The sequence below is a fragment of the Papaver somniferum genome, unplaced genomic scaffold (assembly GCF_003573695.1).
Source record: "Papaver somniferum cultivar HN1 unplaced genomic scaffold, ASM357369v1 unplaced-scaffold_17, whole genome shotgun sequence".
Taxonomy (NCBI): domain Eukaryota; kingdom Viridiplantae; phylum Streptophyta; class Magnoliopsida; order Ranunculales; family Papaveraceae; genus Papaver; species Papaver somniferum.
In genome coordinates, this window is record NW_020626596.1 from 125,722 (window position 1) to 142,879 (window position 17,158).

General features: G+C 36.5%; 1 protein-coding gene and 1 pseudogene across 1 annotated transcript; both read right to left on the reverse strand.

Moving 5' to 3' along the window:
• Nucleotides 1-3,977: 3,977 nt before the first annotated feature.
• Nucleotides 3,978-5,173, reverse strand: LOC113337672 (annotated as a pseudogene).
• Nucleotides 5,174-14,002: 8,829 nt separating this feature from the next.
• Nucleotides 14,003-15,388, reverse strand: LOC113337671 (putative F-box protein At1g46984). Its single transcript, XM_026583281.1, has one exon. The coding sequence runs from the start codon at nt 15,386-15,388 to the stop codon at nt 14,003-14,005; it is 1,386 nt and encodes a 461-aa protein (XP_026439066.1).
• Between the last annotated feature and the right edge of the window lie 1,770 nt (nt 15,389-17,158).

Below are 17,158 nucleotides of genomic sequence, written 5' to 3' on the forward strand. Positions count from 1 at the left end.
CTGAGTACCCATAGCTTCATCTTCAGGTTGTGGCTGATGAAATCCATCATTTGTTTGGTTAGCTTGAGATTGGAGAAAAAAGTTTTCATCATCTAACAAATAACTCATATTTGGATCATTAGAAGTATTGACAAATACACAATGAGGTGAAGGGGGTTGTGATTCTGATTCTGAAGTATCATCACATGAATCACTCAAATCATAATTACTAAACTCAAAAAAAGTTTTTTGGGTTCACCCATCTTCTTCTTCATATTTCCTTCTTCTTCTTCATATTTCCTTCTTCTTCTTCTTATCTCTCAATAATAATGTTATAAAAAAAAAATCCTACTAATATAACTCACTAGTCACTAATTAATCAGTTACTAATCATAACACTAACACTAATTAATCATCACACTAACTAAGTTAATCATTAAGGATAAAGTAGATATTTAAAAAAAATCAGATAAGGGGTGATTTGAAATTACTACCAATAACCACCCCAAAAATTTGAGAGTAGTTCCCCACATTTTTTGAGTAGTCCCCAAAAAATCGTTCTTTCAAATGGACTTCGTTTGTGTTTTATTTTATGGGCTCCAAAGCCAATTTTGATATTTTTGTCTACCTTAAAATTTAAATGATTATTTTTTATTTTATTATATATATATATATGTATATATATATATATATATATTTATTTTTTTACCTAAAAAGATGAATTTCTATCTGTCGGTGTAGAAGTTATTCTGGAATTTATGGTGCGTTCAGATGCACGTTCAAAAGTAATTTTTCGACTTCTAGAAATTAGAAAAGAACGCGCGATTGGGGGATATCAAAACTAATTGGGGGATAGAGGAAAAGGAATGAAACTGGATACAAATATCAATTTAGGGTCACCCCTTATCAAATTATTATTTTTAATTCCTAATCTACCCCTCACTAATCAGGTTTAGTGTTTAATTATACTTAGGAAAATCATAAGATTATTTGATAAATGATTAGTGTATTATTTAGTTTTGGGTGAGGTGAGAGTTGGAGGGAAAAAAATTTGAGAGGAAAGTTTTTTTTGGTGAAAATGGTGGATGATAGTGAAAAGAGAGTTGTTGCTGAATCTTTAGCTCAATTATAAAAAGAAGTTTTTTCTTTGAATTCTCCATTTTTTTCTCTGAAAAAGCTCGGTACCGGCGCAGAAGAAGTATGAATACCATGCCGGCATATGTTGGAAATTTTCATAAATGTTTGCCTCTAGGCAGAATTTTCGGTGATCGACCTGCCGGCACAGTCAGTCCGTTTTGATTTTTTTTTTCTGTTTTTCAGTCCACTGCCGGTACAGTCAGTTAATTCTAGAGCATGCCGGTACAACTACCGGCATCGTATGATGCTTGAATTTCTTTGTCGGCACATGATGTAAAGTATCCAGAAACTTGAAAAAAAATTTCACTTGAGTACCGGCATTGATAGATTTCTATTGAGCATGTCGGTACTTAGTTACGGCATTTAATGTTAGTTACCAAGCATGCCGGCACCATTTTCCGGCATGGTCTTCATCATTTCCGAAGATGTAAAAAAAAAAAATTCTGACATGGTCTTCATCACTACCGGCATGGTCTTCATCACTTCCGGCATAGTCTTCATCACTACCGGCATGGTCTTCATCTATACCGGCATGGTCTTCATCACTTCTGGAATTTTTTTATCACTTCCGGCATGGTCTTCATCACTTCCGGCATGGTATTCATCACTTCCGAATGTAAAAAAAAAAAAAGAAACGATTTCAAATTGAGGAGCCGACAGAGAAGGAGAAGACAATTTGAAAGGGAGTGGGGAAAATTTAGAATTTGAAAGGGAGTGGGGAATATTTAGGTTTCAAATCCCTAACCCTAAAAGAGATTAATAAGAGGTGAAGATGGAAACGGGGATATGATTTTGTTTTTTAATTTTTTATTTTGAAGGAAGAGTATTTTAGTATTTTTGCCCCCCAAAAACACCCCTTAGCAATCACTATTGGATGGGGGAAGTAATTCATATCCCCCAATTAGTAGGGCTGTCAATGGATAAAAATCCGTCGGATATTGGCAATACCGATAAGGTTAAGGTTAAGGGTTGTCGGATATCCGGTATCCGATAATATCCGTCGGAATTCAAAAATTCAATATCGATAAGGTTAAGGATAAGCTATCGGATATCGGATATTATTCCGTTAATTTCCGTTATCTACTCATGATACAAAAAACTTTCAATAATTTTCGATAATTTCCGTTAATATTCAATAATTTCCGATAATTTCCGTTAATATTCGATAATTTCCGATATTTACTTAGGAGAGACGTAATCAAATGGCTAAATAGTAAACCTAAAGCGTATTAGGTATCGAAAATTTCCGAAAATTTTATGATATAGTTATACACTAACGGTATCGGATATTAACCTAACGGAAACTCCCTTAACCGATACCGTTATGTTAATAAACGGATATCCGTTACGTTAAGGTTATCGGATATCCGATAGCTGTTATGTCGGATATTAACCTAACGGAATCCGGATGTTCGGAAACGGATACCGGATATCGAATATCTATTGACAACCCTACCAATTAGTTTTGATATCCCCCAATTGCGCGTTCTTAAAAAATGCAAGAAGTTAGTGTGGATGTGACATTCAAAATAACTTTTAGAAACAAAAAAGTCAAATTTTAGGAAAACATACTGGCTTCTGATTCTCGTATCCATACGCGCTATAGTATTTAGCCTAACTTCTGACGTATTTTGCTTCTTCAAGTAAAAGCAACTTCTTAAGATGTATCTAAAGTCCTTTTAAAATGTACATTGGTTGAATTGAGCTATTTCTGGTCACATTTATTTTTTTATATATTTGGGTCGACCGACCGAAAGGCTCGAAGGGAGGGAGTCCCTTTTATGGTCATTTTTTTTTTGTAAAATGAGGCATAACGCAAATGTGCAATTTGAAATTGTATGTATCTGATTTTGGATTCTCATTTTCTGAAAAGGAAATTGAATTCTATGAGAATGGTAATGGTAATGTAGGAGTTAAGAACCATGAATTTGTATTCGTTTTGCACTTTAGAAGCTTTAACTACATGTGCATGTTCATTTTCTATCTGAAGGTGGTTTGCATTCCAAGTGTATCATCTTACTTACATATTGGTTGAATACAGGAAGAGGATTCTGAAGAATATGGAAATCCGGTTTCATCAGCATCTAAGATTGCTGACACTAATAAAACGAGGACAGAGGCTCTTTTGAACAAGACTAAAACCACAGTTTCTTCTAAGCTGATTGTCATGAGAACTGAGTATGCACATGGTCCCAATCTCACTAATATTGACACTCCTGGATTTATTCTTAAGGTGGGTGGTTTCTTCAACTTCCTTGCTTGATTTATCTATGGTTTGTGCAGGATTATTAATGAAGTTATATACTGTTTTGCTGTTATTCCCATTTAGTATTTCATTCTGAACTGAACATTCTCAAATGCTTATTGCAGGCAAAGAAGGGTGAACCAGAAAATACACCCGAGGAAATCCTATCGATGTAAGTTGACCCACCACTATCCCATTCCACAAAGGGTGACGTGTATATACGATGGTGATGTTACAATTGCCGGAAGAGCAACACCTGGGAAAACAGATATTGAGGGAGGAAGTCTTATTGGAACGTTAATAGAGATTGGGTCAGGTTAAGTTTAGGGCACCGGGTGAATCAGGTCAAGAAGCGAGGGCTACTGTACGTTCACCACTCCTGAATATCCCCAAGTCTAAGTCTATATAAACACAACATATTCTCATAATCTCTCATTCATACACCATCTCTCTCTCTCTTTCTATCTCGCTACAGATTTCATCTCCTTTAGAAACACATAGAAAATCAAGAAACCCCAAGATTCTTTTTCAATTATATTTCTTTTATTCTCTGAAGCAGCAGTAATAGATGACATCTCAATCATCTTTTTAAATTTTTAATCCTCTCTGCAGTTAGTGTTCCTTTACTTTCTCTTACAGTTAATATATCAAGATATATTATTTTTGTGTGAGTATTCTGATTTGCAACTTAGATACGCTGCAACTGAAAACGTAGAGAACTTGGGCTCCTTCTCAAGCTCCTTTCCGGATCGTCTATCAATCTTGGTGAGGATCTCAGCAAACTTCACAGAAATGCGAGATGTGTGACAGTCAAGAACTGGGGCATAACCGTTACCGATCTGACCAGGATGGTTCATGATGATGACCTGGGAGGTGAAGTTGGAAGCTTCCCTTGCAGGGTCATCCTTGGAGTTCGAGGCGACGAAACCACGCTTGAGATCCTTCACTGCGACATTCTTGACATTGAACCCAACATTGTCTCCTGGAAGAGCTTCTTGAAGGGCTTCGTGGTGCATCTCCACAGACTTAACTTCAGTGGTCAACCCGGTGGGTCCAAAGGTAACAACCACCAGGCTTGATGAATGCAGTTTCAACACGTCCCACTGGCACAGTTCCAAGACCTCCAATCTTGTAAACATCCTGAAGTGGAAGACGAAGGGGCTTGTCTGAGGGTCCCTTTGGCTCAGAGATATTGTCAAGAGCCTCAAGGAGAGTTGGTCCCTTGTACCAGTCAAGGTTGGTGGACCTCTCAATCATGTTGTCTCCCTCGAATCCAGAGATGGGAACAAAGGCAAGTTTGTCTGGGTTGTATCCAACCTTCTTTAAGTAAGATGAGACCTCCTTCACAATTTCATCGTACCTAGCCTTTGAGTACTTGGGGGTGGTGGCTTCCATCTACAAACACAAACACGAAACACATGAAATAATAGTTAGCCACGGGAAGGATAAACAGCATTGGAAAGTCTAAATTTTATAGACAGGAAAATAACTGTGAGAAAGGTATACCTTGTTACAACAACGGATCATCTGCTTGACACCAAGGGTGAAAGCAAGAAGAGCGTGCTCACGAGTCTGACCATCCTTTGAGATACCAGCCTCAAAATCTCCAGTGGTAGAATCGATAATGAGGACGGCACAATCAGCCTGAGAAGTACCAGTAATCATGTTTTTGATAAAGTCACGATGTCCAGGAGCATCAATAACTGTGCAGTAGTACTTGGTAGTTTCGAACTTCCATAAGGCAATATCAATGGTAATGCCACGCTTCATTTGGGTACCTAGGATATCCACGCTACCCTAGGTTGCAAAAACATGGTAACTCTATGGATTTACCAGTACAACTGTGCCCTAAAAAAACTAAAAAGTATCTCATTATTTCCATTGTGAGTATCATCAATTAAGAGCAATCCATAAACAACTCTAAGCTACGATTCATCTCTCCGTATACAACCCCAGTTAAGAATATGCATAGAAACTCTTTGAATTAGAGCAATTGGAGCAAAACCAATTAGGCGATATTGGCGAAAAACAAAAGCACTCCCATGTTTTCTGCAAGAGGGGTATCAATGAAGGGAAACTAATAAGCAGAAATGAGTTCATCCCCATAATTAGGGAAAGCTGAATAACAATTATTAAACAAGTATTTGGAAAGTGTGGAAGAACAACAAATCCAAAACCAAAGCCACTATTGATAGCTGCTCTTTTCCAATTGACCTTAAATTGTTCATCTTCAGAATAGTCATCCTGTTACAAATCAATCAAACATAAAAAGAAAAAAAGAAAAAACGAAAACCCAGCCAGTTGGTACATTGAAACCACAATATCAGTGAAATACCTACATGGCTTAGGTGTGGTTCTACTTTAATCCTTGTAGAGCGAGTGATTCTCTGAGCACCAATTAAGGAGCCCTTAGTTTCTACTTGTAACTTGGGGCATTGCAATAAGAATAATAACAGGTCTGTATTTGCCGTTTTGGCGACTGAGGTGAATATGTTTTAGTTAATGCCTCTCATTTCCAGTTTGAAGTGTTCAGTGATGTAGATGGCTGTCTGATCAACAGTTAAATAATTCAACTTAAAGGTTGTTCTGACAGTTTGCAACCTCATTTCTTAGAGCCATAACAACAGCTAATAATATCCTTTCTAACACATTCAAATTTTACATCATTATAACCGATAAAAATTGCGTATATTAATGAAAGCTTACATCTTGAAGCTTTCTTTAGAGGGAATGAAATGGTTGCAGCAGCAGCAGCAGCCTTCAGAGTGACGCTGGCTTTGGTGTTAATCTCTGTCAGACATTTTATCAAACATTTAGAATACTAACTGAATCTGTTCCAAACTTGATCAAAATGAAAACTATGGACTGGAAATCACCTCAAATAATCATCCAAACAGTCTTCTAATCACAATCTTCAGTAATAACAAACCCCATCATACCCAGTCAGTTGCAAACTTGAAAGGAATACAATATGCACACAAGAAAATAAACAAATTCAATATGATATTATCTACATGAAGGAGACGAAAGAATCAAACTCTTTGAATTCCTCCATCTCTAATTTGTTGTTTCAAGGTAAATACCCGAAGTGACCCACAAGCAGGGCGGAGCCAAGGGTTGACTAACCCGGGCTCTAGCCCCCTAAAATTTCAAAAATCCATGTTTAGCCCTTAGTTTTCTTCAGTTTTTTAGTTTAATCCTCTAGTTTTTAGGATTTAGCCCCTGATTTGTAATAATCTAGTCCACCAAGTTTATCAAAAATTTTTTCGTCCCCTTAAACTTAAAAGTTGGCTCCGCCACTGACAAGTAGAAAAAACATACTAATGTCCACAACGTATAGACTGAAATGCTGAGGTTGCTTTTTAAACTCCAAGACTGGAGGAGTTGCCGCAAGAGGAGCCAGAGAGCTAACCAATTTCGCTGAAAAGCACTAGTCATTCGCATTGCAAAAAATTTCCCCAACATTTAAAAAATAAAACTTATATATTCTATAATACAGTCGTGCCCATCTTGTTGCGTGTTTTTTTTACTACGTAGTACAATTCTAGATTGATTTAAAAAATAAAACTTATATATTCTATAATATAGTCGTATCCATCTTGTTGCGAGTCTGCCAAAAATAAAACCGCGGTGCCCATTTTGTTGCGAGTCTAGCAACCAAATATAGGATTCCTAGTTTTTCTAATGATTTTGGCCCCATGAGGCGCTTTTGTTTTACTACGAAGTATAATTCTAGAGTGATCGCAAGAATTACGGAGAGAAATCCCGTGGCTTGCGTGGCATAAATGTGTATGTTTTTTACTCTCAATCATTTCCTTTTCTTGGTTCTCAGTCACACAACTTCACCGTCTCTTCTTTTCTTTCTTTTTTTCCTTCTCTCTGTATAACTTCTGTGTATAGAGAATCAAATTGTTCAATCTAAACTTTTAACTTAAAAATCATAGTTATTCACTAATATTGTTAAAAAATTGTTGTGCCCTTCGGCCACCTTACCAACCAGTGACATTTCTATCTTACTCGAGGAAACATCTTAAATCTGTAACTACTTTAGAGTAAACTTTGATAGTCATTACAAGCTTATTTCATTTTACATATTATCTTGAACTATAATGTTAAAATGGGATAGACTTTTTTTAAAATTTGTGAATGCCGGACAAAAATTTCGTCCTCCTCGAGGATAGGTGGAGAAATCAGTATGCTATGACAAGATCACACTGCTTTGAATTTACCTTCAAATTTCAAACATAAGAAATAAAGGATTAGTTGTAGAACTATGGGTGGACTAGTGGAAAATCCATTGTAAATGATTTTTGAGATTTTTCTGTCTAGTATCAATTGAATCAGTCGTATAAAAACAAGATGTTTGTCGTTAAAAATTATTACTCTTTTCTTTTCATGGATAAAATCACAAATAAATGAAAAAGTCTTTTAAAAGACAGGTTTGCACTCCGAACAGACAATTACTAAACGCCAGCTACAACTTATTTGTGATAAAAAAGATATTTGTGATAAAAAAAAAGATGTTTGATTATGTTCTAATGAGAATCCACCTAAAGAGGGTTCCAACAAGAATGACTTCCTGGGAAGCTTTGTATGAAATCAGCAAACCAACGGGAGTTCTAAAAGATTCTAAAAGACCATATGGGAGAGATGAAGATGAGAAGAATGTGAACGTCATGGTTCTTATCAATCTTAAAGAAGAAATGCCTACTGGAATGTGGGCAAAAGTGGGAGATAAAAAGACTAGGATTGGGTATGCTTACTCAATCCACCCAAAGTTATGCAAGATCTGTAGAATTCCAGATCATGGAGCTATAGCATGTAAACCAGTCGACATAGTAGCTACTGTCAAAGAGGGAGCAACGAACAATCGTAGTATGGAAGTTGGGGGTACTTCAAATATCAGCCAACAACCATCTCAGGGCAGTGAGAATGGAAACTCGGAGTCATCAGATTCGTACCTAGTAAAAGTACAAGTCACAAACAATGACATCCCAAATGCTCTGAGAATAATGGGTTTCTATGGCAAAGAAATACAAGTTGTTGAAACAGGTAATGAAGAAGGGGAGGTAAATAGCAAAGCTATCACGGAGGAAGAATTCTTTCATAACTTGAAGTTTGCTGATCTCGCTGATCCCTTCACAAATATCCCCTCTAAGACAAATTTCATGGAATGGGATAAGGAGCAAAGTTTCTCCTTGGGAGGAGGAGGAAGTGCTGAATGCACCAAGGAAAACTCGAGCATAAAGTTAATAAGATCACCATCCATCAAAACTTCTGATAGACTGATGGTGGTAAACAACAACAAAAAGTCTCCTCCTATAATCCCATCAGGTTTTGAAAAGATGCTACCTCAGCAAGCTGTCTAAGAAAGCCCAACAAAATCTTGGACAAGGAAGCAAAGGCCAGCAAACCTTCTCAAGAAATTTGAAGCTGTCCACCAGGAGGAAAGAGCACAATACTCAGGCCAGGCTAAGAAAAAGAGAGTTTTTGTAGAAGTAATGGAAGACAAAGACGACAGTCATTCAAAGGACATGCCATTGATGGATAATCAGAAAAAGAGAGAATTAACAGTGACTGAGGAAGAAGGAACTGGAGCAGGATGGTCTGACAAAGCCCAAAAGGTAATCCTAAACTATAAACTAATCCATTCCAAGTTACACTATAATATTATCCAGCAAATTTTTTCAAAACTTAGTATGCTCTATCATAGGAAAAAGGGAAAGGACTATCCTATAATATCCTACTTCTGGGAATTTATTGTAGTTATAACTTGGAACTGGAAAGGTTTAGGCAAAAAAAATACTCAAAAGTACCTTCTAGATATCCTGAATAAGGAAAATCCAGACATTCTTTGCTTGCTATAAACTAAACAACCAAATAGAAAAATGCATAGTATTCTAAAATCTGTGAATGTCCATAACTATTGGTTGGTCCCTCCTAGAGGCCAAGCAGGGGGGATGGCCCTGATTTGGAAACATAATCTTACTATTACCATAGATAGCTCAACACATAACCAGATTAATGCTATAGACAAAGAAAACTGTTCCAACAGTTTATACATGGTTTCAGCTTTCTATAGCAGCCCATACCCTACTAATAAACAACAGTCTTGGGATATGCTTGTTAGTATAGCTGAAACCATAACCATTCATTGGCTTGTGATGGGGGACCTAAATGTTGTCCTCAGTCGAGAGGAAAAAAAGGGAAGTAACTTATTTGATGAAGGAGAAGCCACTATATTTAGAAATAAAATCTCTGATATGAATTTACAAGATTTGGGGTTTAAAGGTTATCCTTACACATGGAGCAACCATAGAACTGATAACTCAAGAGTGGAAAAGAGACTTGATAGAGCCATGAGCAATGAAAAATGGATTGAACTTTTCCCAAAATCCACAATCCATCATCTCATTGCAAGGGGATCTGATCATAGTCCTATTATCATTAAAACTAACCCTATTTGGAAGGATGGTGCTTATCCTTTCAAGTATTTTGGGGGATGGATGGAACATCCTGATTGCAAGAGATTAATCATGGATACTTGGAGCACAACAAGACAGGGATCTGTGAGTTTATCTTTTGCAAAAAATCTTAAAAATGTTAAAGTTTCCCTCAATAGTTGGAATAAAAATACTTTTGGCAACATTCAAAACAATATCTCTAGGATCAAAAAAGAGATAGAAGTGTTGTCTAACAATAGCAATAGATGCCATACTACTCTAAAGAGATTGGAAACCTCTCTGAGTAAATCGCAGGATATTGAAGAAAATTACTGAAAAATCAAAAGTAGGAATCAGATAATAAATCTGGGTGATAGAAATACCTCTTTCTTCCATAATGTTGCCAGGACAAGATATACAGCAGGAATAGAATTGAGTCTATCAAAAATCCAAATGGCACCTGGTTGGAGAAAATAAGTGAAATCTCAAACTGTCTAACTGATCATTTCAAGAGCATCTCCAATACCAACTCTCCTGTCCTAAATAGGGATTTGATAAATCTAATACCATCTTCTATTACTGATAGAGAAAATGAGCTCCTCCTTGAAACACCTAAGGATGCTGAAATAAAAGATACTCTGTTTGCCATGGAAGGAAATAAATCTCTTGGTTCCAATGGTTTGCCCCCAAATTTCTTTCAAGATAATTGGGAAACCATAGGAGAGGATCTGATAAAACTAGTTCACAATTTCTTTGATACTGGATATATGCTAAAGGAAATGAATACCACTTTTATATCCCTCATTCCTAAGGTCCAACTACCCTCTACGCCAGGGGACTTTAGACCAATATCTCTTTGTAACACAACTTACAAACTCATTTCCAAACGAATGAAACCTTTGCTGTGTAAGATCATCTCTCCCTACCAATCTGCCTTAATTCTAGGGAGGCAGATAACTGACAACACTATGGTTTCTCATGAGATTATTCATAATATGAGAACCAGAAGAGATCTACAGGAATGGATGGGCATTAAGATAGATATGTCAAAAGCTTTTGACAGAGTTGAATAGCCCTTCCTATTAGTTGTCCTAGAAAAAATGGGTTTCTCAAAAACTTGGTGCCATATCATACATCAATGCAGATCAACTACTAGTCTTGCAATCTTATTGAATGGAGTCCCTTGTGAAACCTACAATCCAACTAGAGGGATTAGGCAAGGGGATATTTTGTCCCCTTTCCTCTTCATCCTATGTATGAAAGTTTTCTCCAGAACTCTAAAGAAAGCGGAAAACGAAGGAAAAATACATGGCATCAAAATTGTGAAAAAAGCTCCTCCCATTAGTTATTTATTATTTGCGGATGATTGCATCATTTTCTGCAAAGCAAACACAAATGAAGCTAATAACATCCTTGACATGATTGCTAGTTTAATCTCCTGCTCGGGGAAAATGATAAACCTCTCTAAGTCTGTAATCTTTTCAAGCAATAACACCTCTTCTGATAAGAAATTGAGTATAACAGGTCTCATGAAGGTTAATCCTATATCCCTTAAAGATAAGTATCTAGGGTCTCCCTTCTTTGCTAACAAGTCAAAAGTTAAAGCCTTTCATCCAGTGATTGATCTCATCAAACACAAGATGGGGGGATGGAATAACAAAACTATCAACCCCGCGGGGAAGACGGTCTTGATCAAACATGTAACTTACATAATGGCAAATTATCAAATGAGTATTAAAATACCAAAAACAATCACTGATGAGTTGAATAAAATCCATAGGGATTTTTCATGGGGCAAAGAAGATGGTAAATCAAAAGGTGTTTACCTGAAATCTTGGACAGGAGTGTGTACCCCTTTAGAGGAAGGAGGGATAGGTTTCATAAACTTGGAAAAATTTAACAATGCTCTAATCTCCAAGATGGGATGGAGAATGTTTCAACAACCTAATACCTTGGGTGCACAAGTCATGCATGCCAAGTATGTTGAAAATTCAGATATTATGCACATGTCTGCAATACCAAAACCAACAGACTCTTGGGTATCGAAAGGCATCTTAGATGGCATAGCAAACATTCAAAAGTATGGAAAATGGCTAGTGGGAAACGACAACAAAATCAATATTTGAAAGGACAGTTGGGTTGAAGGTTCAGATTATCTAATCAGTAAACCTAACAATTGCCCTACAAATATTGAAAAGGTGGCTGATCTAATGAATGAACATCAACAATGGAACTTACAACTGATTCTCACATACTGCTAGGAAAATAACACACACACACAAACATTCATACTGGTCAGGAAGATAGAGTTATTTGGTATCTGTCAAAGGATGGAAAGTTCTCTGTGAAATCTCTTTACAAAGAGTTAACACATAGGAATATCAATAGAAGAGAAACAAAAAATTGGATTGCCATCTAGAATCTAGTTGTCTCCCCTTCTATCAAAGTTTTCCTTTGGAAAGCTGCCCACTCTATCTTACTAACAGGAGCTAGAATGGGAAAACACCTTCACTATATTGACAAAATTTGTAAAATATGCAATTGTCAAGAGGAAACCATATCACATATGTTCATCAATTGCCCTGTAGCTCAACAAGTCTGGAGAGAACTCCACTTTGAACCAAATGAAATTTTCAACAATAGGGATGACTTCCATGAGTGGTTAACAAATCTTCTAAACGTCAAAAGTCACAGAACCCACTCAATGGGATGGGCTGAGATGTTTTCTGTTGTCATATGACACGTATGGAAAGACAGATGTGATTTGACTTTTGAAAAGAAAACGCCAAATGCTGGTAGGATATCTAGGAATATTATTTATTACATAAACTACCAGAAAGTTGAATTTGACAGGAAAAATTGCAACTTCTCTAATGTGTCTTACTCCAAAGAGGAGGCTGAAAATCAAACAATTGAATTCAGATTAAGAAGGATGCCACCAATACTCTTCACTTTGAAAATAAATGTGGCAATCTATCTAAACCCTACCACTGGAAGTTATAGTATGGGTTTAATCTTTTTCGATCATACATGACATTGCAGGGGCAAAGTTCAAATGAGGAAGTGAAATAAAAGGCGGCACTGGAGGCATACAACTGGACGACAACATTAGGAAGCAGAATGGATTTTGAATCCAACTCCTGCCAAATAATCAAGCTAATCAGGAGCATGTATGCATACAAGATAGGAGCCCGTTTCTCTCTAGATTACGACGGGAAGGAAGTTTTTGAAGTTGGAACTTGGAGCACAACTAATGACATGGAATTTTTTTTAGCAGTCAACCTTGCTAAATATAGCATCGACTGTAATTTTGGTGGGTCTTGGGACCATCTTACTGTAACAAGTATTATCCCGAATATTATCGACAATATTTTTCCTTCTCGTTTTAAATTTTATCAACCAACAAATTTAATAGCTAATACTATTTTACAAGGTTTGGACGCAAACCAAAGGGTTTCTGGCAGTTTGCTCAGCAACTCCAACCCAGAGGTGATCGCCAGTTGAGGTTTCATTCCTCTTTATCTATAAAAAAAGAAAAAAAAAACACCTTTCTCAGGAACGGGTCTCATTCCCTATGTTACTACCAAATGCACCACGCTTGCCAAAATCGGAAAAATCAAATGAAAGCAATGAACAATCTTAAGACAAATATACGATAAAGAACTTTCTTTTATCCCTTGAGTCAATGAATCAATAACAAAGCAACATAGCTAGAAAATGAGTAACCATACAAGTAATGGCAATTGCTATTAACTCCTTATTACCCAAATGAGGAAATTGTTGGAATATATGCCACATTGGTTATGAGTCAAGTTACAGAAGATCAAGTCAGCTGGTAAATCCTAATTTCAAGCTACCTATTCAAGATTAGTTTGTTATCTTCTGAGGTTAGGTTTACTGCTTCTTCTATTATTATCCTATATAAACAGGAATATTTATGTAACTGTAGAATTATCTCAGAATGTTCTGATGATCTAAATAATTTCCCCTTTGAGGTTTATCAGTGGATATAAATCGAGTGACCGAACCACTTTAATCTCTTGTCAACCACTTTAATCTCGTCTCTTTTATTATCTATGATTCTTATTCTTATCATAAATCTAATAAAAATAAAAAATTATAATATACAAATATATTATACGTTGTCAGAAAATAGTCCCCCGTTGCTGGTTGAGCTCAAGTCAGGTGCCTCCATAGCTCACCTATAACTCCTCTGAAGGGTCAAAAGACTTTCAACATACATTGTAAATTTGTAAGAGGGATGACCAATATTGGCACCTAAGAAGGAGTTGGCGCTTTCATCTCCAGTAATTTCAATCTTGCTGAAAGTTTTCGTCTTCCGATTATAAGAATGAACGAAAACAGAATCGCGATAACGAGGTTCATCACTCTTCACATCAGATAGTTCTAAGATCAAGTACTCAGTTCCCTCGACAGCGTGAAGCCGAACATATTGACAACTCCAGCAAATAGGTAACATGATAATCTCTTTAGTCCATTTGATGTTACTAGTATTTGTAGTACTTGTATTTTTGTCGCAGTCGTCATCAAGTATCCACAGATTGACAGTGTGATTATCTGGGTTCTTTACTATAACTAGATGCCCATCCAATTCCATAAGATAATAAGAGTTAGGCCGATCAATACCAATCATATCAAGGTCTGGTATAACTCTGTAATCCTCTCTCCCGACATCAAAGGCCACTAGCATGGGACGAATATCATTGTAATACATCCAATATATGGAACCATTCGCATAAACGGAACCATATAGATCTTTAGAGAACTTACCTGACGGTGGTACCTTATCAATCCTTCTCCAAGCAGTGTCGCTGCCTAGAGTCAAGGCCTCGCACATTTTGTAATTCTCCTCTTCGTCTTCGTATATTGTGTACTCCATGTACCCTTCCGATTTTGGAAGCTCATACCCAGATATGCTCCACATGCAAATCACTTTGTATTCCCTTGTTGTAGGATCAAATCCAAATTCATAAGTACGATATACATCTACTTTCGATAAGTCACATAATTTCTCTACTTGTGCTAAGTAAGCTGATCTGATCCAAGGTGTCGCTTCTTTGGTGATGACATTGTATAGACCTGCAGCATGATCCTCTTTAACTTCATTGTCAAAGTCCATATCTTTTCTTTCTATTTTGTCGATTAAGCATATCATACCGTTGATGGGTTTTTGTATATGCTGACAAACCAACAAATCTTTATTCGATATGGCTTGCATGGTTTTTGTTGCTGTAGTTATTTCTTTGTGGTTTGTGTCTATGCACAAGTTTGCTGTACAAGGAATCTCAAATTTAACGCTTTCATCCTTAGGAAAAGACACCATGAGATTCACGATGAAGACCCGTGGACTTTCTAATACAGCTTTACTGGTCAAAAAATAGAGATGTGGACTTGTTTTCAATTGCCGTCGATGGTGTAATTTGATCAACCACTGATCCTTTTCAATCAAGGATTGCCAAGATTTGCATACGCGTTTGAAACGCACAAGCGATTTCAATGGAAGTCTGCTTAGTATCTCACATAGTATTTGATCATCAATGCAGCTAGTAGTAGTACCCTTCATCTTTTTCATGGTGGACGAAAAAGAAAAAGCTTCGCGGGGAAAAACTATATGGACCGAGTTTGAAACTATCGATATTTCCTTTCTTTTATAGGCACAAACTTTCTTGCAAACTAAGAAAATAATCATGATGGGATTGGGACTCGAACCCGGTCCTACTACCGTGTTTGGATACACTTCAGGAAAAGTTTTTCGACTTCTAGAAGCAAAAAGAAAATCAACTTTTTTGTGATGGAAAATACTTTTATTTCTGACTTTTACTTTTTAACTTGAGCTTCTGAAAAAGCATAAGCGCTTTTACTTCTCATTCCCAAACGCGCCATAAAACAATTAATTAGGAAACAGAGGTATATTTTAGGACGACTTTCTATGCATGGCCACTAGCAAGGAATCTAAGGGATATTTTAGGACGACTTTCTATGCATGGCCACTAGCAAGGAATCTAAGGGATATTTTAGGACGACTTTCTATGCATGGGCACTAGCAACACTGGTTTAAGTTTGAATTATGCCGAGACCACACACACATCAGTGCAGAAGTAAGTACTAGGGAGAGTTTGCTGGTTCCATACCGCCCAGAATACTAATATAGCATAGTATTGAACAACATATGGATCGGCATTAGCACAACACTTTCCTAACAAATCAGCATAAGTACTCCTTACCCTAACAACATAGGAGAGCCTGAATTCCTTCGTTCTAATGAACTCCACTCAGTTCAAAAAACTTTTGAACAGACTTTGTACGTGTTTTACTTTGTGGGCTCTAAAGCCCATTTTGATATTTTTGCCTACCCTAAAATTTGAAACATGTATGTTTTAGGGCATACATAAAACTTTTGAAGTTATACAAATCTATTTTCCTAACTAGGGTGTGCTTATAAGGGGTGTCTAATGGGTAAGAAATGACTTATATACCCTTAAAAACAGTTTATACTATTAAATTGATGTTAAATGGACCATGTACACGGATGTGCGATCCAAAATCAAAGTCATTTGGTTTTCCCTTTCCCATATATATATAAAGGATATTGTATCCGAGTAACCAGATAACTCATATCAATAGAATCCTTCTCTTTCCATGCCTCTTTCTCTTTCCTTATTATTTTTGCATTACGTTATCAACACGAAACTTAACCACTGATTTTTTTTTTTGGAAGAAAGCTCCATCTTTAAAACTGGTTATACACCTCTGTCATTCTTCTTTCAATCGGATTCGTTTTCTAAGATACACCTGGATAACTATCGTATGTAATAGGATGGTCTGCTAATATTTTCTTTTATTTTCCAATCAGACATCAGAACTGAGAAGGTACTCCTAAATCCTTCTTTACTTTTCTATTACTAGTATAACACGCATGTACGATGCGCCTGCCACCTGCCATTCTGTTCAATATATTTTCAATAAATATATACTCATTTGCAAAAAAATAAAAATATAAAGAATGAAAAATGATGTTATTTTTCTGGATGATACATTTGGATAGATTAATCTTTGCAACACAAAGCCTTGGAAAAAAAACTCAAGAAGAAGAGACTTAGCAAAAATCAAGAAGAATAAGATATAGTTCGACAACAACTTCAAGGCTTTTAGTAAAAGTTAATCTCAATACAATCACATATATTGTTATCTCCATGGTCGAATATCCTCTCATGGTTCATCTTTGTGTTTCTTAAGCACTTGGTTTCAGGGTACTTCTTCCACATGTTCCTACAATTAAAGACATTTTCTAAGTGTTATGTAAATTATGCCGGTAAAAAATATTAGGGCAGTT

Coding starts and splice junctions, on each gene's coding strand:
- LOC113337671 (XM_026583281.1), bottom strand. CDS start 15,388: ATGAAGGGTACTACTACTAGCTGCATTGATGATCAAATACTATGTGAG.